Source organism: Saccharomycopsis crataegensis, assembly GCF_037102585.1.
Source record: "Saccharomycopsis crataegensis DNA, jcf7180000000084, whole genome shotgun sequence".
Classification (NCBI taxonomy): domain Eukaryota; kingdom Fungi; phylum Ascomycota; class Saccharomycetes; order Ascoideales; family Saccharomycopsidaceae; genus Saccharomycopsis; species Saccharomycopsis crataegensis.
This window is the reverse complement of record NW_027043829.1, coordinates 2,243,829-2,264,407: the sequence shown is the minus strand read 5'-3', so window position 1 is coordinate 2,264,407 and position 20,579 is coordinate 2,243,829. Positions and strand designations below refer to the sequence as shown.

General features: G+C 38.5%; 11 protein-coding genes across 11 annotated transcripts; 4 read left to right on the top strand and 7 right to left on the bottom strand. All coding sequences in view use genetic code 12, as the record gives it.

The window, feature by feature from the left end:
* Positions 1 to 520: 520 nt before the first annotated feature.
* SCS7 (fatty acid alpha-hydroxylase) lies at positions 521 to 1,651 on the bottom strand (the record flags this gene model as incomplete). Its single annotated transcript, XM_064997599.1, has 1 exon — positions 521 to 1,651. The coding sequence occupies one exon, from the start codon at positions 1,649 to 1,651 to the stop codon at positions 521 to 523; it is 1,131 nt and encodes a 376-aa protein (XP_064853671.1).
* Positions 1,652 to 2,528: 877 nt separating this feature from the next.
* On the bottom strand, positions 2,529 to 4,463 carry LCB1 (serine C-palmitoyltransferase LCB1; the record flags this gene model as incomplete). Its single annotated transcript, XM_064997598.1, has 1 exon — positions 2,529 to 4,463. One exon carries the CDS (start codon positions 4,461 to 4,463, stop codon positions 2,529 to 2,531), a length of 1,935 nt encoding a protein of 644 aa, XP_064853670.1.
* A 369-nt stretch (positions 4,464 to 4,832) lies between these two features.
* DASC09_039980 (copper fist DNA-binding domain-containing protein) lies at positions 4,833 to 6,329 on the bottom strand (the record flags this gene model as incomplete). Its single annotated transcript, XM_064997597.1, has 1 exon — positions 4,833 to 6,329. One exon carries the CDS (start codon positions 6,327 to 6,329, stop codon positions 4,833 to 4,835), a length of 1,497 nt encoding a protein of 498 aa, XP_064853669.1.
* A 334-nt stretch (positions 6,330 to 6,663) lies between these two features.
* Positions 6,664 to 8,217, bottom strand: OCA4 (Oca4p; the record flags this gene model as incomplete). Its single annotated transcript, XM_064997596.1, has 1 exon — positions 6,664 to 8,217. One exon carries the CDS (start codon positions 8,215 to 8,217, stop codon positions 6,664 to 6,666), a length of 1,554 nt encoding a protein of 517 aa, XP_064853668.1.
* Positions 8,218 to 8,428: 211 nt separating this feature from the next.
* On the top strand, positions 8,429 to 9,160 carry ISA2 (Isa2p; the record flags this gene model as incomplete). The annotated part of the gene is made up of 1 exon (XM_064997595.1): positions 8,429 to 9,160. One exon carries the CDS (start codon positions 8,429 to 8,431, stop codon positions 9,158 to 9,160), a length of 732 nt encoding a protein of 243 aa, XP_064853667.1.
* A 423-nt stretch (positions 9,161 to 9,583) lies between these two features.
* DASC09_039950 (uncharacterized protein) lies at positions 9,584 to 10,237 on the bottom strand (the record flags this gene model as incomplete). Its single annotated transcript, XM_064997594.1, has 1 exon — positions 9,584 to 10,237. One exon carries the CDS (start codon positions 10,235 to 10,237, stop codon positions 9,584 to 9,586), a length of 654 nt encoding a protein of 217 aa, XP_064853666.1.
* Positions 10,238 to 10,881: 644 nt separating this feature from the next.
* Positions 10,882 to 12,459, bottom strand: ERG11 (sterol 14-demethylase; the record flags this gene model as incomplete). Its single annotated transcript, XM_064997593.1, has 1 exon — positions 10,882 to 12,459. The coding sequence occupies one exon, from the start codon at positions 12,457 to 12,459 to the stop codon at positions 10,882 to 10,884; it is 1,578 nt and encodes a 525-aa protein (XP_064853665.1).
* Positions 12,460 to 12,969: 510 nt separating this feature from the next.
* Positions 12,970 to 13,485, bottom strand: NHP2 (snoRNA-binding protein NHP2; the record flags this gene model as incomplete). The annotated part of the gene is made up of 1 exon (XM_064997592.1): positions 12,970 to 13,485. The coding sequence occupies one exon, from the start codon at positions 13,483 to 13,485 to the stop codon at positions 12,970 to 12,972; it is 516 nt and encodes a 171-aa protein (XP_064853664.1).
* Positions 13,486 to 13,728: 243 nt separating this feature from the next.
* On the top strand, positions 13,729 to 14,811 carry DASC09_039920 (uncharacterized protein; the record flags this gene model as incomplete). Its single annotated transcript, XM_064997591.1, has 1 exon — positions 13,729 to 14,811. One exon carries the CDS (start codon positions 13,729 to 13,731, stop codon positions 14,809 to 14,811), a length of 1,083 nt encoding a protein of 360 aa, XP_064853663.1.
* A 1,665-nt stretch (positions 14,812 to 16,476) lies between these two features.
* On the top strand, positions 16,477 to 17,760 carry PTC1 (type 2C protein phosphatase PTC1; the record flags this gene model as incomplete). Its single annotated transcript, XM_064997590.1, has 1 exon — positions 16,477 to 17,760. The coding sequence occupies one exon, from the start codon at positions 16,477 to 16,479 to the stop codon at positions 17,758 to 17,760; it is 1,284 nt and encodes a 427-aa protein (XP_064853662.1).
* A 298-nt stretch (positions 17,761 to 18,058) lies between these two features.
* On the top strand, positions 18,059 to 20,344 carry PRP43 (DEAH-box ATP-dependent RNA helicase PRP43; the record flags this gene model as incomplete). The annotated part of the gene is made up of 1 exon (XM_064997589.1): positions 18,059 to 20,344. One exon carries the CDS (start codon positions 18,059 to 18,061, stop codon positions 20,342 to 20,344), a length of 2,286 nt encoding a protein of 761 aa, XP_064853661.1.
* Between the last annotated feature and the right edge of the window lie 235 nt (positions 20,345 to 20,579).

Genomic DNA, 20,579 nt, shown 5'->3' with positions numbered 1-20,579 from the left:
TCATCTTGTATATTTGAGTATTCCAATATTCCTTTTTTTTTCTTTTTATTTTTTTTTTTATTTTTTGCTTTGATGTTTTTCCAATAATAAGTTAAGTTCCTTGATATGACTGAATTGGTATTGTGTCATTCGATATTTTTATAGCTATAAATATGATAGACGTTTAGTTATTATTGGTCTATTTAAAATCAAAACAGGCACTCGATAATCCTGTATCCAAAAGAAATGAAAATTATATTATTTTATATATATGTATATATATGAACATATTGTAAGCAACGATAAATTAGGAAGGATATATGTTTTGAAGAATAGATAATAAATAAGGTAGTAAGTAATAAGGATAGCAGCACATCTAAGATAATAATAATACAAAAAAAAATTTTTAGAGCGGCAATTAACTTCTAATTTCCCAAGGTATTGAGATAAATATTGATGATCATACAATCAACTGATAATGAGATAAATAACTGATAATGATAATAATTTCTGGTAAAAGATGATCCTTTTTGAACACCAATCATGCTCTTTTTTGCACGGTGTTGTCCATCTTTAATTCCGTACCAAACACCACGTCCCAGAACTTACTCGAAACCCCGAACCCTAACTCGTAGTTCTTGTAATGGTGTTCCAAGTGATACTTCTTCACTTCTTGCAAATATGAAGGCAATCTGGCATGGTGCAACACGTAGTGCATCACGTCATAAATGATGTAACCCAAATGACCCCCAGCAAAACCGGCACAAGCGTAGTAGAATGGGAGGATCAGGAACACTGCTTTATAAATTGGGTACGCCAACGCAAGAAACAAAGTTGGAGGCATCACTAACCGGTTCTTGTCCATTGGCACGTAGTGATGGATCCCATGTAATAAGAAATGAACGGTGAATGCTAATTGACTTTCTGGCAAATATTCGTCAATATGAAATAAGAAACGGTGCATACCGTACTCGAGTAAGGTCCAGACAAACAACCCTAACATCCACATCAACACAGCACTGACAACCGGTAATCCGGTGAGACCAATATAGAAGATGTAGAAGTTAACTGGCAACCATATTGTTGGGACCACCCACCACGCGGTCAACGATAATGGTTCGAGGAAATTCCCAAACAATGGAGCAGAACCTTTCCCATAATGACGAGGGCGGTGGACTTGGTCCAAATAGAACTTTTTTGTGAAGTTCCCAAAGAGCACTTGCACCAATAATGGTTTATTGAGGTCCAAGAACTTGTGTTTATTGTAATCGGAACCATAATCTGTTTGGATCGATAATTTATCATATGTTGGCAAATGGTCCAAAGTGGTTGGGTCGTACACATCACCGGATATTTTCACATCAACAACATGATTTGGGTTAGATAACAACTCTTTTTGTTCTTCTGGGGTCGCCAAGTACCCAACCAAGTATTCATCGTCCAAGATCTCGTAGGCAGATTCCGAATGAACGTGAGACATTACATCGGCCATGATCTTGGTGATATCTTTACCGGCCCATTCGAGGATGATATCCCCACCGGCTGGATGCTCATTGAGGAAAGAGGTGACGTTATAAATTTTTCTGTCAAACAATGTCACCCAACAGTCTTTTTCAGAATTATGTTTCTCGACCTCGGCCTTGCTGATCAATGGGAGAGTTCTCGCTGACATGGTTGTGTCGTTAATATCTAGGTTACCGATTCTATAAAGAAACAACGAGTGTGATAAAAATGAAGAATGAAATTAAGTTAGATGGGATAATATAGTCTTGGGGAAATAATGGTCAGCTGTTTTTTCTTTCCTTTCTTTTGATAATAAATACGTATCAGTGTATTTTTCAACTAATTTTTTTTTACCGCACCAAAATTTTTCTCACGCAGATTAATCCGATACTCCATAACAGGAGATCAACTACTGCGTGAGCTGTAATAGGGATATCCCCATTTATTATATATATATTACTATCATAATAATTATGCTAATTAATCTTTCGAGCCTCTTATGGGGCAGATGGCTGGGCCACCACGAAACTGCCGCATTATTCGATAAGAGAATAAAATCACGCTACCAAACCAAAAAAATCTCCTGATGGAGATTTTTTTGATGGAGATTTTTGCAAAAAAGATATTATTAAACGTGGCATTGGAAAATTAAGAAGAAGAACAAGAAGAAGAAGAAGAAGAAGATGTATGACAGTTTTTTTGTCAAAAAAATAATTAGTGAGGATATTTGCTAAGGGAAAAATGGACTACCTCCCCCCAAGAATATATATGTAGATATATAACATAGGCAGTTTCATCAGTTTATGAGTAAACCAATCATGATGGATGAAGTAAATCTAATGGAAAAGCTGAAATAAATGGGGGAAAAAATATATGAGAAGAAACAACAGTATCAGAGACAAAAACCAAAACACAAAAAGTGGAGAAAGAAAGGAAGAAAGTGAAAAAAATAAAGAAGAAAATCATCATCATGACCTCCCCATTTATTTCATTACATTTGTAGGAATAAACAGACAGTATATCTATAATGGTTCAACAGCATACCTCTATAATGGCTTGACAGAATTCAATTTTTCAACATCTTCAAGACATTTTATATTGTCAACTACCCCAGCAACCTGGTTGGCAAGCTTTTCCACTACCGAGTCAATTTCCTTGGTTGATAAGTCAGAAGACAAGCAAATCTTGAACACTGGGCGAACTCTGAACACTTCCATTTTCAACAATCTTTGGGAAGTGCCAATTAACATTTTGTCTTCCAACATCAATTTGTTGACGATCTTGGAAATCAAAAACTCTTCGAGGTTGTGAATATCCGCCTGTGATTTCTTTTTGCTTTCTGCAATCGCCTTTTGGGATGCTTCAGATTTCATTTTAGCGACAGCCTCATCTGAATAATAATCAACACGTTCGAAACTCTTCTTCGACTCAGAAACTTTTTTGCTCGATGGCTTAGCGGCAGCAGCAGTACCACTTTGTTCAAACAGTCTCATTCCCTTTTCATGGGCTTGAGCGGTCTTGTTATTTTCATTGTAATAATATTGGTAGAACCCGAGTTTGTTCTTGATAGCCTTGTTAAACTCAAGTATGACAACTGGTGATCCAGACTCACTCACCACATCAAGGTATTTCGAGATCTTTCTATTTTTAGAAAATTTACCATGAAGCAAAGCAGAGTTCTTGTTTAAAAGACCCAAAGGTGAATCTTTTTTACCCTCGTTTTGTTCCAACATGTCGATCACCTCATTGGCCACCCGGACACTGTATGGGGCCAAAGAGGCACTAAAACAGTAGGCTGCTGAAGCAATTCTTTGGTAAAATATCATAGGCTTTTCACCAACACAGAATCCACCACTAGAGGCAAGAGAGTTAGCTAACGAGCCGGTCAAGATATCGATATCAGACGCAGGCACTCCATAATAATCGGCAACCCCACGTCCATGAGGTCCAATTGAGCCTACCGACAAACTCTCATCCAAAAATAATCTGAACTTGTACTTCTTTTTGATTTCCACCAATTTTGGCACATCGGCGAAATCACCGGTGTTGGCAAATAACCCTTCACTGACAATGACTCTTCTGTTGAGCGGTTTAATATCTTGAAGTTCTTCCTGGAGTTCTTCAAGAGTGTTGGCCAAGTGCTCGTAGTTTCTATGTTCGAAGTAAACCACTTGACAACGAGATAATAGGAGCCCCTTTTGAATGGCCAAACTACAGCCAGCGTCGACAATCGCAATATCACCACGCTTCAAAAATGTTGGGAGAATCGAAATTGGGGTACAGTAGTCTTGTCCGTAAACAATTGCAGAATCCACACCGTACCATTCAGCCAAGCGTTGTTCCAATCTGATGTGCACATCCTGGTTCCCAAAGAACCCCGGAGGCCCACAGGCGCCGACCCCATGGTTCTTGATGATATTGGCGGCGATTTCCAAAAGACGCGGGTCATGAGACAAGTTCAAGAAATCAAGGCTCGCCAAGTTCAAAACATCTTCAAGTGGTGGTTCAGGACACTCAATCCCTTCGACGTCGTATCTTTTTTCAGGCGCAAACTGTCTGTTGTAGTCCAAGTAGTTTTCACCAGAAATCGTGATCTTCTTATCCACGGCCCCAGCCAATACTGGGATCTTCTTCAACTTGTAGAGTTCGGCCTCAGTGACTGGTTCCGCAAGAGGTCTTGGTTTCCATTGCTTGCACAATTCATCAATTTCCTTTTCTGATAAAGGCACTGCTTCCTTGGAGTCAGGAGAAGTCTTTTTGGAAAAGAAATAACGGACAGCAAACAACATCAAGAAGATCTCAATCACGGTTCGGATCGGGTCATCTTGGTATGAAGATTGGATGTACCGAATGAGGATCGCCCCACCAGGTAAGGTTTTAATGCGGTCAATGAGAGAGGTTATACGAGCAGAGAGTTCGCGTTCAGGATCCACCACGGCAGCAGCGATCGAAGAAGCGTAAGATACGTTGGAGGTGTCCATCTGGGAAACTGGGAAATGGGGCGATGAATAATAATTAATAATAATTGGCGATAAATGAGCGTGATATGTGAATTGTTTGTTTTTTTCGTTTATTTTTGTTTCTTTTCCACCTCTATTCCGTAATCAAATGGGATTGTTATTATTTTGGCCAGTTCTTTTACACTGTGTACTTCTTTTTTCTTTGATTCAGTGATGGATATTTATCTTCTCCATTTACTGTTTTTTTTTGGTTGAATTTTTGGAATTTTTTTTTTTTTTGATGCGTGGCTAGAAAATGATTAACCGCACGCCATACAATAATCACCGCATAACATAAATCATCTACTATTACAGGCATGTATATATATATATATATATATATAGAAGTAGCTAACCATACTGGGGCTTGGAATGTACCAAACACCCTTCACAGCTACAGGTATCATCACATCCACACGAGCCGGGAATCGTGCAAGAGTTGGCAAAGATAAGATCGTACAACACATTATTATCTCCCAGATCAGTAGCAGCCATCCCCATCGGTGCTGGTGCTGCTGGTGCTGGTGCTGTTGCAATATATGGTGTAGCAACGTCATTAATGATGTTGTTTTGAGGTAGCGATGGCACTTGTTGGGTGAGTAGCTGGCCAGGGTTTGCCACAGGTCTCACCAGAGGGTATTGAAAGTAATTCAAGTTGGTGATAGTACCGTCAGGGAGATTCATTGTTCCATTAAAATTCCCTGTACCATTCATATGTCCTGTGGCATTAGTGAAAAAGTTTTGCCCATACCCTTGTGTAGTTCGGCTATCCAAATTCCCGATGTTACCAGGGATATTACCAGGGATATTACCAGGGATATTACCATGAATAATACACAGATCACAAGTACACGAATCATCACAAGAGCAAGTGGTGTGACCACCAGTACCAAAATCCAACGGAATCGATGGTTGGGCTGTGAAATTCGCAAAATACTCTCGAATCTCTTGGGAGGTGAACATATCAGGCTGCTGGTCAACGATATTTGTAGATAATATTGATGTTGCAGTTTTCGTGGCGGCGGCTTTATAATTTTGATCCTTTGTCCCATTATAATTCTCAAATTTAATGATTCTGCAACCACTCTTGAAATCAGCTTCTGGATCAATTTCCGGCTTGATTGGATCTGTTTTACCACTCCCGCAACAGCTCTTATTATTAACTGGACCTTGTTTACCACTTCCACAACATCCCCCCTTCTTGTTAGGCAGCTCACTTCCACAACAACTTTTTGTGGGAATGGTGGCTCTGCAACTATCCGTGTTATTTGGTATTTCTTTCACTGTCTCCTCTTGTTTTGATATATTGTTCTTTTTCAGGCAACAACTTTTCACCTTTACCAGATTTCCACCCCTTGAACTGCTTTGGAAATTCAGCTGGGGGTTTAATGTGTATGTAGCGATTGTTGGCCGGTTCGAACTTTCCTTCATTGGTCCCAAGACCTTCACTGATCCGTCCGTCACATCCACAAGACTTCTCTTTGAGGCCCGTACCACGATGACTCTCCCATCGGTGGCCATCGATTTCGTAGGGCAGCAAGCGCATGCACTACGGGTCTTTGATATTTTGCCACAGTTATTACTATTATTGATGTTGTTGTTGTTGTTGTTGTTGTTGTTGTTGTTGTTGTTGTTTTTATTACCGGGGGTCGGCAGTCGTCTTTGTTTGGTTTCATATTTAGTGTTAGAGTCCTCGGCAAACACTGCGACTCGGTGACCAGAGATACTTGATGGTCTACCCCGAGAGCGAACCTGGACCAAGGGACGACCAGTATGTTGGCATGTTGATGATCGATGTCCTCGAATACACTGTATACACGCGTACTTTTCTCCTTCTACCAAGATCATTGTTTGTGAGATGATCTTTGGATTCGCGCTTTAAGCTGGTCGGGGCTAGAAAGAACAGAAAGCCAAGAAGGAAGAATGAAAGAATGAAAAAGACAAAAAAAAAAAAAAAGAGAGCAAAAGAATAGTTGATAATAAAAAACGAAAGAGATAGCTCACTAACACCCAGGATATTCTCCTTCCTAACGGCCCATCGATGGTTTTACGCTAATTAAAAATCAAAAATTCTTTTGGAGATGAGCATTTTTTACCCAATGCGCAACGCTATCCGCACTACGATCTCATCCTACATTCGGAGATACTTTCAAGCCAACGTTCATTATCAATGCCACCACCTTCATATCCCATTGATCTCCTTGTACTCTTCGACCCAGAGGGCTCGCTGCTGTTTGAACCATCCTGGTAGTCTTTCTTCCGTAGGGAGTTTCAACTTGATGTGATTCTTTATCTTATCAAACTTCTCACTCAGTAAAGGCTTATAGAACGAGTCAAAGTATTTCTCATCCTTCAAATAGTCTGAGTATTCTTCTTTATCTTTATTATCCACTAGCTCCAATCCTTCCTCATTAATACTATCACTTTGGTTAGTCTCGTCGAGATGTTTATCATGGGCCAACTCGGCACTGAGAAGCGATTTATGCTGCTCGCCATTAGCCTTGTCATAATCCTCTAATGGCAAAACAACATCTTCCGAATTCTTTTGATCTTCTTCATCAAAGTTTTGTTTGTTCTTCTTTCGGATCTCCATAAATCTCAATAAATTATTAGGGATCTGCGGTGAGGAAGAAGCATTTTCCTCTTTGTTAATCAGCGGACTCAACCCTAATCCCGGCGAATCTCCTGCAGAATGTAACATACTTTTATACGAGTTGTCATAGGAGTCATCTTGGCTTTTGAAAGAATACTGGGTGACTTTAGAACCACACATGTCTCCTTTATTATCCTGGGTTGATTGGGTAATATTTCTTGGACTTCGATAATTAGTTCTTGGAGATTGGTAGTACTCATAACTTCCTCCGCTCCAAACACTGGCAAAGCTTCCTCTATTCTGTTGCGGACTAATTTGTGAATTTTGTTGCTGCTGATTGATTGGGATAGTGATTTGTCGTTTAGATTCAATACTATTTTTCTGCTTTATCATACTGGGTTGTCTTAATTTCCCTTGATTATTATCTCGTAGCTCTTCCGATGATGGTGAAGGTTCTCCGGATTTATCACTATTAGTATTGTTATTATTATCCTCGATTTTTTTCGCAGGCACCAATTCGATCTGAATTATCTCTAAAAAGTTTTCAATTTGGAATGTCTTATTCTTTCCTGCGTAAAACCTATACTCGCTAATCAAATTAGAATAGTTCCATTTCTCAATTTTCCTTAGTAACGACGCCACCACGCAGATGGAATCGACAATCATCAAGTTGTAATTCGACCTGTCCAACACCACTCCGAATATCTTCGATAATAAATTCCGTTTCATGACCATCCAAGAGTCGTCAAAACTCGGGGAAGAAGACACAAGGGACGAATCGTTGTAAATGTAGATAACGTTGCGTTCAAGGTCTCCATCATCCTCACCACCAACGTCTGGCTCGTGAAGCCCGGGCAAAGTGGCATTTCGCCGATATTGATATTTCTTTTTGTCGCTATGATGATTGGAGCTCCCTTGGTCATTGTCCTGTTTCATTTTCAGCTTCCGGTTGGTAATCTGGTACAATTGGATCTTGTTTTTATGAAGAAACTTGTAGAAGTGAGATGGGGGCTTCTCTGCATCCACTAAAAGAATTGATTTGAGGTGTAATGTTTCAAGGAAAAAAAAATTGATCAGATCAAGATACGAGGCTCTATATACCCCGTCCTCGACGATCCCGAAGTTCGTGGGAGGGACGAGCATTGTTATTATGGGTTTTTATGTAGCATCAATTTCCTTCAACATCGTGATGATAATTGTGTGCGATGACGGTTTTCAATCACAGTTCATTTTTTGTCACGTGCAGACGCTTATTCAAAAAAAAAACCAGGTAAGAATTATTACCATTACTAATGATCTTTAGCCATTGGCTAATTACCAAACAGTGATAATAACAATAACAATAACATTAATAATGTTCAGGGTTGTCAAATCGTCTAGATCACTATATGGATTCCCGTTCGCAAGAATGGTTCCAGCTTTAGCCCAGCGAAGATTGCACATGCAATCTCCAGTGTACAACAATATCAAGCCTACAGGTTCACTGTCTCCCTCGACTACTGCTGCTACTACTACTACTACTACTACTACTACTACTACTACTACTACTACTACTACTATTCCTAAGAAAAATAACTCGTTGGTGGAAGATTTCGAAACCACATTCGCAAAGACTCTGATCTTCAACGAGCAGTTTGCTGATAATGATGATTCCAAGCCTTTGAAAGTGGCCATCAGCCGTAATGCTTGCAATCAACTTCAAAAACTCATGGCCGAAGATAAGAATAGCAATCTTGCGGTACAAGTGACAGTGGAATCTGGAGGATGTCATGGGTTTCAATATCATTTGAAATTGATAGACTTATTCCAAGATAAAGTAATCAAAAAGGACCTTAACCAGACGAAACTTGAAAATTTGACTGTCGATGATTTGAACGATGATGAAACTTCTATTTTCAACAGAGATGGCGCAAAAGTGGTGTTGGACAATTCCAGTTTATTGATCCTTAGAGAGTCAAAAGTTGATTATGTGAAAGAGTTGATTGGTACATCTTTTAAAGTGATTGATAGTCCGTACACCAAGAGTGCATGTGGTTGTGGATCAAGTTTCGATGTTGATTTTTCCAAGCTTGAAAAGCTGGCTTGATACTCTGCTGACTAAATTTTCAAGGGATTGATGGTCTTCATTACAGATATATTATAAATGCTACTTTTGGTTATTCCTATATATTTACCAAAGGGACTAAAACTTGTACAATAATAATAATAATAATAATACCAATGAGCGAATCTACAAAATGATTCTTTTTTTTTTGTAAAATAACGGTACAATAGAGTCCAATTTACTAAGAATATGTCTAAAGGAATGAGCAATATGTAAAGATAAAAAATAGTGAAACAAAACAAGTCTGATAAAAACTAATAATAATAAAATGAACCAATAAAAAATAACAAAATTACACGATGTGGTGATTTTATTCATCAAGAGGAAACCACCGCACATCAACGTATGGAATTAATAATACAAAATGATGAACCGAAATGTGGGAGTGCCTTTTTTTTTCCAAACTTAGAATAAAGAAATGGCAAAGATGGCCAAAGCAAATAGACCACCAGTGGCACGTAAGTGATCAGCTTCACCAGCAGAAGATTTGGATTTCGAAGTTGTGTTGACGGCCCCAGAAGTACCATAAGTTGCAGTAAGATCCCCAGTAACTGAACCATAAGTAGCTGATGATTCAGCTGATGTGGTAGCAGAATGGTGCAAAGTGGTGCTGTTACTGGCGATAGTATGGATGGCAGTGGCTTCAGAAGAAGTATGATCGGCACCTGCAGTGGTGGATTTGGTACCGGATGCACCACTAGTAGTGGCGGCTACCGAGTCTCCAGCAGTAGCAGAATCAGAAGCTGAAGTAGAGGATCCTTCAGAGGTGTATGTTGTGGAGTCGTATGAGCTCGTGGAAACCACATGGGTGATGGAGTAGCCAGAAGAGGTTTCGTCATTGACGGCTTCTGATTGGATACAGGCGTAATCGGTACAGGCAGCCACGGTGGTAGAGGCAGATAAGGCAGTGGATGAAGTGGAAGTAGTGGTTTCAGTAATAGAAGAAGCAGTAGTTGGAACTTCGGTGACAGTGTTGGCTTCAGGAGTGTCGACAGCGTGTTTGGCATTAACAGCAACCGCCAAAAGGGCGACAGACGAGGCTAAAGCGTTGATCTTCATGGTGATTTTTGTGGAATTTTCTAATTTAATATTACAAAGAGTCCTTCAGTAAATGAATAGAATAAAAAATGTATTAAAAATGTATTATTTTGAAGGAATTATCTCAATATTTTATACTCTGGAAGCTCAACATTCTCCAGCAGCTTTAGGCCCAGTGCGCAGTACCCTGTGGCCAATGCTGGGGCCGTACTGCGTACGGTGTCCACCACTATGCTGCGGGACCATGGACTATTTTACGGTCCCAGTTGATGGAATACAATATATTTTCTGGTAACTCGTTTGTTGTTTTATTTGAAAGACATGGATGTCGTCCATTCCTTGGCATTTGATACAAGATACCGGGGAATGGAATAAAATAATTCAAAATCTAATTCAATTTAGGATGAAGAAACAAAAAAAAAGCATTACGAATATATTACTCTAAACAATTAATAAAATTTCAAATAGGGAAATAATAGCTAAAGATTATTTCATACGAACTGATAAACAAAACAAAATAAATTAACTAAAACTTGTGTATCAAAAGAAAAAAGAAAAAAAGAGAACAAAATCGTAAAAGATGTAATTAGAAAATAATATAATTCTTTTTTTTTTCTTTTTTTTGAAAAAAAAAAAAAAAAAAAATCCATTCACACAAATATTATTCAATCATCTCTGTTATCTCTCAACTCCCAGTAAACTTTGGCTGGTTGTTCTGGCAAAGTGACCATACTTTGGTAATCTGGTTGTGGAATCTTGGTTTCTCCATCGACTAATCTCCACTTCATGGTCTTGACAAAAGTGCTCAAAATGGTACCCAATTGACAATAAGCAAATTGTTCACCAATACATCTGTGTCTACCACCACCAAATGGCAAATATGGAGAGCTGACACCTTTTGAAACAGCACCAAACCCATAATCAACAGTTTTTTCATCACCGTTGTTGTCGGCAACATTGTCCCAACGGTGTGGGTTGAAATCTTCGGCATGAGGGAAATAAGCTTCGTTGGTCATAGCAAAACCTGGGGAAACCAAAACGTGGTGACCTCTTGGAACAACATACGAAGTGCCTGGAACTGGTAACGATTGGGTGACTTTTCTAAAGATCGAGTGCAATGGCATGTGCATTCTCAAAGTTTCTTTGATCACATTGTTAGTTAATGGCATATTGGCCAAATCATCATAAGTGACTTCTTTTCTTGAACCAAGGATCTTCTTTTGTTCTTGCAACAATTCTTCTTGCAATTCTGGTTTTTCAGCCAAGTGCAACAAAAACCAAGAGGAGGTGGCAGCAGAAGTATGTTGACCACCCATCAACACACCAATCAACAAGTTAGCAATTTCTTGGTCGGTCATTTTCACACCATCCTTGTAAGTAGAGTGTTTCATCAAGGTGTCAATCAAGTCACGGTCTTGAATATCGTTGTTCGCACGTCTTTCATTGATCAATGACATGTAAGTACTAGAAATCTTTCTTTGGGCATTGTCTCTTTGCTTATAAATCGACAAGAATGGCAACCATGGGAACACAAAGTTAATTGGAGTGAACCCTTTGTCTAAATCAGAATAAAGTTGGGCAAAACTCTCATCGAATCTTTCTCTCATTTGTTCACCCAACAAACTTCTACAAGCAGTGAAGATCGTGATTTCTGGTTGAGTGACCATGACATCGGCAATCCCGTGGTCCTTCTTTTCTGGTCCCATAAAATTTGATGATCTGTTCATGTATCCCAAAATTTCTTCTCTAATCTTTGGCACGTAAGATTTGAAAGATTCTCTGGTCAATGCCCCTTTAGCGAATTTCTTTTGTTCCATCAATCTTTGGTTCGAACAATCATAAATGACCCCTTTACCAAACACTGGGGTGGTCAAATGGGTATAAGCTTCTTCGGCACTGACAGCAGAGGCCTTACTGTTCAAGACGAATTCGTGGCCTTTTGGTCCAAGGTAAACGGTCATGATTCTCCCAAGCAACATAAAGGCAAAGATATCCCCATGTTGTTTCTGACACTTGGCAAAGAACTCGTATGGTTGCATACCATATGGGATAGCAGAACCAAACCATGGGATCCAGTACCATACCAATGGGACTCTGTCCTTTCTTAACTTGTATAATAATTGGCTAACAATGTTATAGATAAATGGGATGGCCAATAACAACCCAGCAATTTGAAATTTGGACAACTCTTGGAGTTTTTCAAAGGCGGACGACGCCTGCGATAAAATGATTGAATCAGCCATGGTTTGTGTTATTACCTTTATTTCAACCTGTTCTTCTTCAAGCACACGACAGCAGCAGCAACAAATACAATTACTGGTACTTCTAGAAAAAGAAAGAACTGAGTGCAATAATAATAATAATAATATATATATATATAAGAAATATATTACTTTCGTGTCGCTCGTATAACGAAAAACGCTTTTTTTTCATCGCTTGATTTTTTTCACCTGCTACCCGCACGCCGCCATTAGCGTTTATTGGGTGATTTTATACAATCGTTCGATGAGTATTCTGTTATAAAGGCTTACGAGGGACCGGTATATGGTGGTCATTTGATTTATAAAAACACAGATAGACAATAATAATAACATATATGGTACAAAAACATCACAATGGCAGGGCTTTATATAGAAAAAATTTGTGGATTGTGGGAGCTGTTTTGGGTAGGGGGAGAAGATAAGGGGAAATGGTTCACATCAATAAAAAAGTCATGCAGGGAATAATGCAAATATTTCTGGTCAGAAACATGTTTAAGCCAAAGTGGCAATCTCCTTGACAATCTCATCGTAACCTTCTTTGTATTCTTCCTTAGCCTCACTATTCTTGCTTTTCTTGCCACCACCTGGAACAATCATCACACAACTGGTTGGTCTCTTGGTGGCACCAGCGCTTCCCAAATCTTCCTTAGATGGGATGAAAACGAATGGAACACTTGAGTCCTCACACAACACTGGCAAGTGACTAATCACATCAGCTGGGGAAATGTCACCGGCAATAATCACCAACCCTTTTTCGCCCTTTCTCAAAGCCTTGACAACTTCCTTGACCCCTCTCTTGACGTGCTTGGCCTTAGAAGCCTTCTTGATGGTCTTGAGGGTCTTCTTGTTCAATTTCTTGGATGCCAAAGGTTTAGCAAAAGTCAAAACTGCAGGCATTCTCTTTTCGTAGTTATCGACAGAGTCATCGGCGGTTTTGCTGGAAGATTCAGTCTTGGACTTCTTGACCACGGACTTGGACTCTTTAGAGGAACTCTTACTTTTACCCATTTTTTGTCTTTGTTATTGATGTATTAATGATAATAATTATAATATATCACAGATACCTTGTCACTGCAAAATTTAAAAAATTTCACCTACAGAAAAAAAAAAAAAAAAATTTTCCTTGTGGTGTGCCAGAGGAGGGATGCGTGCGATTACCCGCGATGAGGAACCTCCTACAACTAGACAATCAGATTAATTAGTGCCAACCGCACTGTGTATGACACCAATAAATATCGTATAATCGTAACCATGCCTCCAAAGAGATCCAGAGCTAAGAACTCACTGAATGGCACTAAGCCATTCAAGGCCCAGAAAACCAACCAACCCAAAGAAGCCCCAGAATCGTCAACCTCATCCACCAGCCACGAAGAACAGCAGAGGATTACATCATCCACCATCAATGAAATCTTCAATTTCCCTAAACAGTTTGTTGGTAATAATGAGAAAGAATGCATTGCTTCAATACTAGTGGGGACTACCGAACTACAATTGTTGAAACTACGGGTCAAGCAACAACATAATGACGAATTACAAGACTTCTGCAACTATTTAAACGTATCAAAAATACTATTCTCCTCAATCAACTCAGATAGCATCTATTATCAAGTGGAAATCATTGGGAGTGCCGGAAAAGTTGCGGCAGCTATTGTGGAATTAACTTATTATCTTTACAATCAAACCCAGCAGAAGATCTTCGATAATGTTGGCACGATCAATACCAAGAACTACACCGTGACCCTTCTCGTGAACCAGTATGTTTTCAATAAAATTGATAAACTTCATTCAATTCTCAGTACCTGTGAAACTTTTGGAGTAACGCTGATATCACTGTCCACTGCATCAACATTTGAATTCAGTAATTTATCAACAATTATCATTAAAAGCTCGTTACCAAGCTTATTTAACAGCTTGGCCCACATTATCTCATTTTACGACTCTAATATTGCTGTCGAAGTACCTGCGATTGACCTGCCTCACAAACACTATTTGAAGTATCGTAATAATCCTACCTATCAAATGAATCCTAATGATGGGTTTCTTGACATGTCTAAGCGGACTAAGCTCATCAATAATCAAACAGATTTGGGAGACTATATAGCTGAGTATTCCGATGCTTTCCAAAATAACATTTTAGGAGACTCCCTAATCAAAGAATCGTTTTTGAGGATTCCTTATCTTGGAATGTTCCATGATCCTGATTTAACCTTGAAGGACGATGACGGTGGTGAAAAAAATGATGATGAGTTACTAACTATTGGTGACAAAGCTTTCACCGAATCTTGGGACAAAATGAAAACTTATATAGAGCATCTTAATCAGATATCTCAATGATTGTGTGTTTTGCTTTTTTTGAGTACTATAATTTTTAATTATAATTTGGGTTATCATAAATGATTGAATTGTGTTGTGAAAACCGTAGTGGTAACTATTACCAATAGTCGTGTCTATTACAGCTCAGTAAATCTGTGTTGATTGAAAACATGGCGTGGAGAATAATTACACTCTCATTCTTTTTCGTAGCTCCTTACCATTTATAGAGACGCTTTTCTGCTAGTTGCAATTAGAGATTACAAGAACAATCCTTAGAGTAATCAGTGAATTATATGATTTGTCTAATACATGAGATATTTCTTATCCTCTTTTTGATTTTACATTAGAAACATTGAATAAAGTTTGTTATTAACCTAGTACCTTCTCAATTAAGTAGTCTCCCAAATATTAGGAAAATATTTGTAACGGCTGATCCTACCTAATGAAGTGAGAAATTGCACGATACTTACTTGTTTGATCAAACTCCTGTCATGATGAAATAGAAGTAAAGATTAGTTTTATGTCATTGAATATTACTCTTGGACAAAGTGTAATAACTAAGCAAAAATTCTTGAGCAATGAGGAAATGGTGTTATTCAGAAGAAAACTGTAGCGATATGGGTTATAAAGGCCTCTCAAAAAAAAAAAAAGCTTAACACGAATCTAACCTTCAGGAGCAATTTTCTTGAGTTAAATGTGATCACATTCTTTCGAGTAGTGGTAATTCGAAAAGGTTAGTGGTTCTTACAACTGATAATACATACTCGCCCCTATGCAACAGGCCAAACAATCAAAAAGTAAATCAAATAACCCATGTACAATATGAAATCCATAAGTTATCACAAATTTACAATTAAACTTTGACTCTAGAAAAAGCAAGCAATTTAAGGGAAGAGTGACTGTAGTATCTTTTTTTTTTTTTTTTCCACCAAAAGCAATTGAGGAAGATTGTTATTTGATCTTTTTTTCATCAATCAAATTGCATCATTTTACAACGAAAAATTGACACTATTGGAAGATTGAAGTATTGAAAGGAAGAAAGAAGATAAAAAAAAAGGAGAAGAAAAGGAGCAAAGAATTGAGGAATATATTTGAGATTTACTTTATTTTAAACTCAGAAACATTCCAAGAAATAGCTTACCTTCAGAACACATAAACAACCTACGGTAGGAAAAGATTTCTTTTTTTACTATTTTCATGACGGATGTGATCGTCGTGCATAGTAAAACCAAATTAAATAAATTGAATGATTCCAAGACTATCAAATTTATTTTCATTTAAACTATTTACATAATTATATAAGATATTGCATGGTAAAGAGAACAAGTATTGCACAATTAATCAACAGGCGGCATCGGGCATTGATATTGTTTCGCGCATAATTTCTATCAATGCTTAATAAAAAGGACTACACTACACTAAAAACCATCCACAGTTCTCGCAAAAGAATCTCTCAAGACAGAAAGCACAATTTACAGAGGTACAATGTTAGATACTGGCTGCTGGGTGTTTATTAAGGAAGTCCTATTAGCAAAAAACGTGATTTTTTTTATATTTTTTCTTTTTTCTTTCTCTTATTTTTTATGGGGGATTCGTAGATGAGGATACCTGTCCCACTTTGCACTGTTATCATCGATACCTCATTTTTTCAGACCTTCATAGTATACACACTAGGCACCATAAATAATGTCAGAAGACCTTAGCGCCCCTCCTAAAAGCGAAAATATATTGGGGAAAATCTTCCACAAGAAACATGACACCCTGTCATCGGAAACTGCCCGATCTCAACAACCACAGACAGATAATCCTCAAGAACAACGAGAATCAAAAAAATTAGACCAGCAAAAAGATAGTGACGAGGCTCAAATGAGTTATAAATTATCATATACCGTAGGGGTTTCAGAGAACAAAAACTCAAAGTACAGATTAACTATGGAAGACGTTCACACTTATGTCGCCAACTTTGTCGAAAGATTGGATTGGGGCTATTTCGCAGTGTTTGATGGTCATGCTGGGAAAAGTAGTGCCAAATGGTGCGGCCAAAACTTACACTTGTTGTTGGAGAAAGAATTGCTCAGTAATGAACAAAAACAACAGCAGAGAGCCAAGTGGAAATCAAGAGACGGTATGACACAAGAAGACGCAATAACCACTGTCGATAGTACACAGGGATTCACCGACCAAGAAACCGAAGAATATGATAAAGACGTTAGAGATTGTTTGGACAGTTGTTTCCAACAAGCTGATAAGTTGATTTCACAATCCACAAATAATATAGGTACAAGCGGGTGTACTGCCGCGGTGGCGATAATGCGCTGGGAATTAGATGACGAATACCAAGATAAGGTGCACTCTGCCACGACAAATAATTATAAAAGCAAGGACTATCTTCCAGAAGATGTTGATCCTGACAAAGAATCCAAAAGCAACGCCAGTGATGGCATCAACCGGAAATCGTTCATCAATCAAAACGTCAAGGAAATGCAAGAGTTGTTTGACTTTTTACCGTCTGCCAACCATAAGCGGATGTTGTACACCGCCAATGTCGGTGATTCCAGACTCGTACTATGCCGATCTGGTTATGCTATTCGATTATCTTATGACCATAAGGGCAGTGATGTCAATGAAGGAAATAGAATCATCCAGGCGGGTGGTCTCATAATGAAGAATCGGGTGAACGGGGTGCTTGCAATTACCAGATCATTAGGTGACACATATTTAAAAAACCTTATTATCGGTAGACCTTACACCACCGCCATTGAAATTAATGAACATGATGAATTTTTGATTTTGGCTTGTGATGGGTTGTGGGATGTTTTATCAGATCAAGAAGCCGTGGACTTGATCCGAGAAGAACCCGATCCAAATAAACAATCAAAGATTTTGGTAGACCATGCAATGAAGAATTTAAGCACCGATAATATAACGGTGATGGTTATACGATTTGATAAAAAAATATTTACAAAGTAAAATGGATTTTAGTTTTCAGTTTTTTTTTTTTTTTTTTTTTGTATGTGTGTAATACAGTATAGATGTGTTTGTTTCCTATGGAATAGATTATAATATCATAATGAATACTCGATTTATTGAACCATAATAATAATATCTGGCCAATTGTCCAATTTTCTAAGCAGAGATGCTCATCGCAGGGCTAAGCGCACCACAATAAAGAAAGATGGTGCATAAAAAATTTTTTTTTTTTTTTATTTTCTTTTAATTGAAGAGAAGATATTCATCAAACTTCTATAAACATCAGCATCAACACAAAATGGGGAGCGACAGACCAAGAAAGAAGGCCAAGGTTGCCAAAGAAAGTGAGGCTGAAAAAGAGGCTGAAGAAGTCGTTGAAAAATTGGCTCCAGAAGGTCCACACGCCGAACCCGTTGATGAATTAACTGTTCATCATGACGCTGGGGAATTCAAAGGGTTGAAACCTCATGAAACCACTGCGGAAGATGCTGAAAGATTGGAATCTGGTGAAAAGAATCCTTTCACGGGGGAAGATTTTTCTAGTAACTATTTCAAGATCTTGAAAGTCCGTCGTGATTTGCCAGTGCATGCTCAAAGAGATGAGTTTTTGAAGATCTATCAACTGACACAAATCATGGTGTTTGTTGGTGAAACCGGTTCTGGTAAAACCACCCAAATCCCTCAATTTGTCTTATATGATGAAATGCCACATTTACACAACAAGCAAGTTGCTTGTACCCAACCAAGAAGAGTGGCGGCTACTTCTGTTGCCAGAAGAGTTGCCGATGAAATGGATGTCAAATTGGGTGATGAAGTGGGTTACAGTATCAGATTTGAAAACTGTACCTCTAATAAAACAATCTTGAAGTATATGACTGATGGTATGTTGTTGAGAGAAGCTATGGAAGACGCTGATTTGTCCAAGTATTCATGTATTATTCTCGATGAAGCCCACGAACGTACTTTAGCTACCGATATTTTGATGGGGTTGATCAAACAAGTCACTTCCCGTAGAAAAGACTTGAAAGTGGTTGTTATGTCTGCTACCTTGGATGCTGAAAAATTCCAAAAATATTTCAATGACGCTCCATTATTGGCGGTTCCTGGTAGAACTCATCCTGTTGAGATTTATTACACTCCAGAATACCAAAGTGATTATTTGGATTCTGCTATCAGAACAGTTTTACAAATCCATGCCACTGAAGATGAAGGGGATATTCTTTTATTTTTGACTGGTGAAGAAGAAATCGAAGACAGTTGTCTCAAACTTCGATTGGAAGCTGATGAATTGATCAGAGAACAAAACTGTGGACCGTTGAAAGTTTATCCATTATATGGGTCATTACCACCAAATCAACAACAAAAGATTTTTGAGCCAGCTCCAGAGCCATTGACTCCTAATGGCAGACCAGGTAGAAAAGTTATTATTTCCACTAACATTGCCGAAACCTCGTTGACCATTGACGGGGTGGTTTACGTTGTTGACCCAGGGTTTTCTAAACAAAAAGTGTATAACCCAAGAATTAGAGTGGAATCGCTTTTGGTTTCTCCAATTTCTAAAGCCTCCGCTCAACAAAGAGCCGGTAGAGCTGGTCGTACAAAACCAGGTAAATGTTTTAGATTATACACTGAAGAAGCTTTCAAGAAAGAATTGATTGAGCAAAGTTATCCCGAAATTTTAAGATGTAATTTGTCGAGTACGGTGCTAGAATTGAAGAAATTAGGAGTCGATGACTTGGTTCACTTTGATTTCATGGATCCTCCAGCCCCAGAAACCATGATGCGGGCTCTTGAAGAATTGAATTATCTCCAATGTCTTGATGACGATGGTAATTTGACCGCATTAGGGAGATTGGCATCCATTTTCCCATTAGACCCAACTTTGGCAGTGATGTTGATTGGTTCTCCTAAATTCAATTGCTCGAATGAAATTTTGACTATTGTTTCGATGTTGAGTGTTCCAAACGCTTTTATTAGACCAGTTGCTGCTAAAAAACAGGCTGATGAGGCTAAAGCTGCTTTTGCCCACCCTGATGGCGATCACATCACTTTATTAAATGCCTTCCAAGCATACAAGAGCATGGACGATTCCAAAGAACAACCAATGAGATCTTGGTGCAGGGAAAATTACTTGTCATATAGATCTTTGCAAAGTGCCGATAACGTGAGAAAGCAATTGAAAAGAATCATGGACATCAATTATATCGACTTGGTCTCACCTAATGACCAATCTGACAAAAACTATTTTGATAACATTAGAAAAGCGTTGACCGCAGGATTCTTTATGCAAGTTGCCAAGAAGAAGTCTGGTGCTAAAGGATATTTGACAATTAAGGATAACCAAGAAGTATTGATTCACCCAAGCACAGTATTGGCGCAAGATAGTGAATGGGTGATTTACAACGAATTTGTGTTGACAAGTAAGAATTATATTAGAACAGTGACGGCGATAAGACCGGAATGGTTGTTTGAGCTAGCTTCAAACTATTACAACTTGGACGCGTTCCAGAAAGGGGATGTCAAGTTGAGTTTGAAGAGGGTGCATCAAAGAGTCGAGAAAATGAAGAAGTTGAGCAGTTCATAATGATTATCTAGAGATATAGTATTTCCTGGGTGTAAATTATTTTTTCAAATTAATTTGATTTTATTATTGATGATAATTTAGCTGTAGGATGTGATTTAGTAGTAGATGTACCCGCACCGTTGGAGCACACATACCAGGGCACACAACAAGCGGTGGAAAAAAAATGTTAGGCAAGGGGACATTCATAAAAAAACCGCCACTGGGAATTTCACTTAGTGGTGGAAGGATCCGTTGC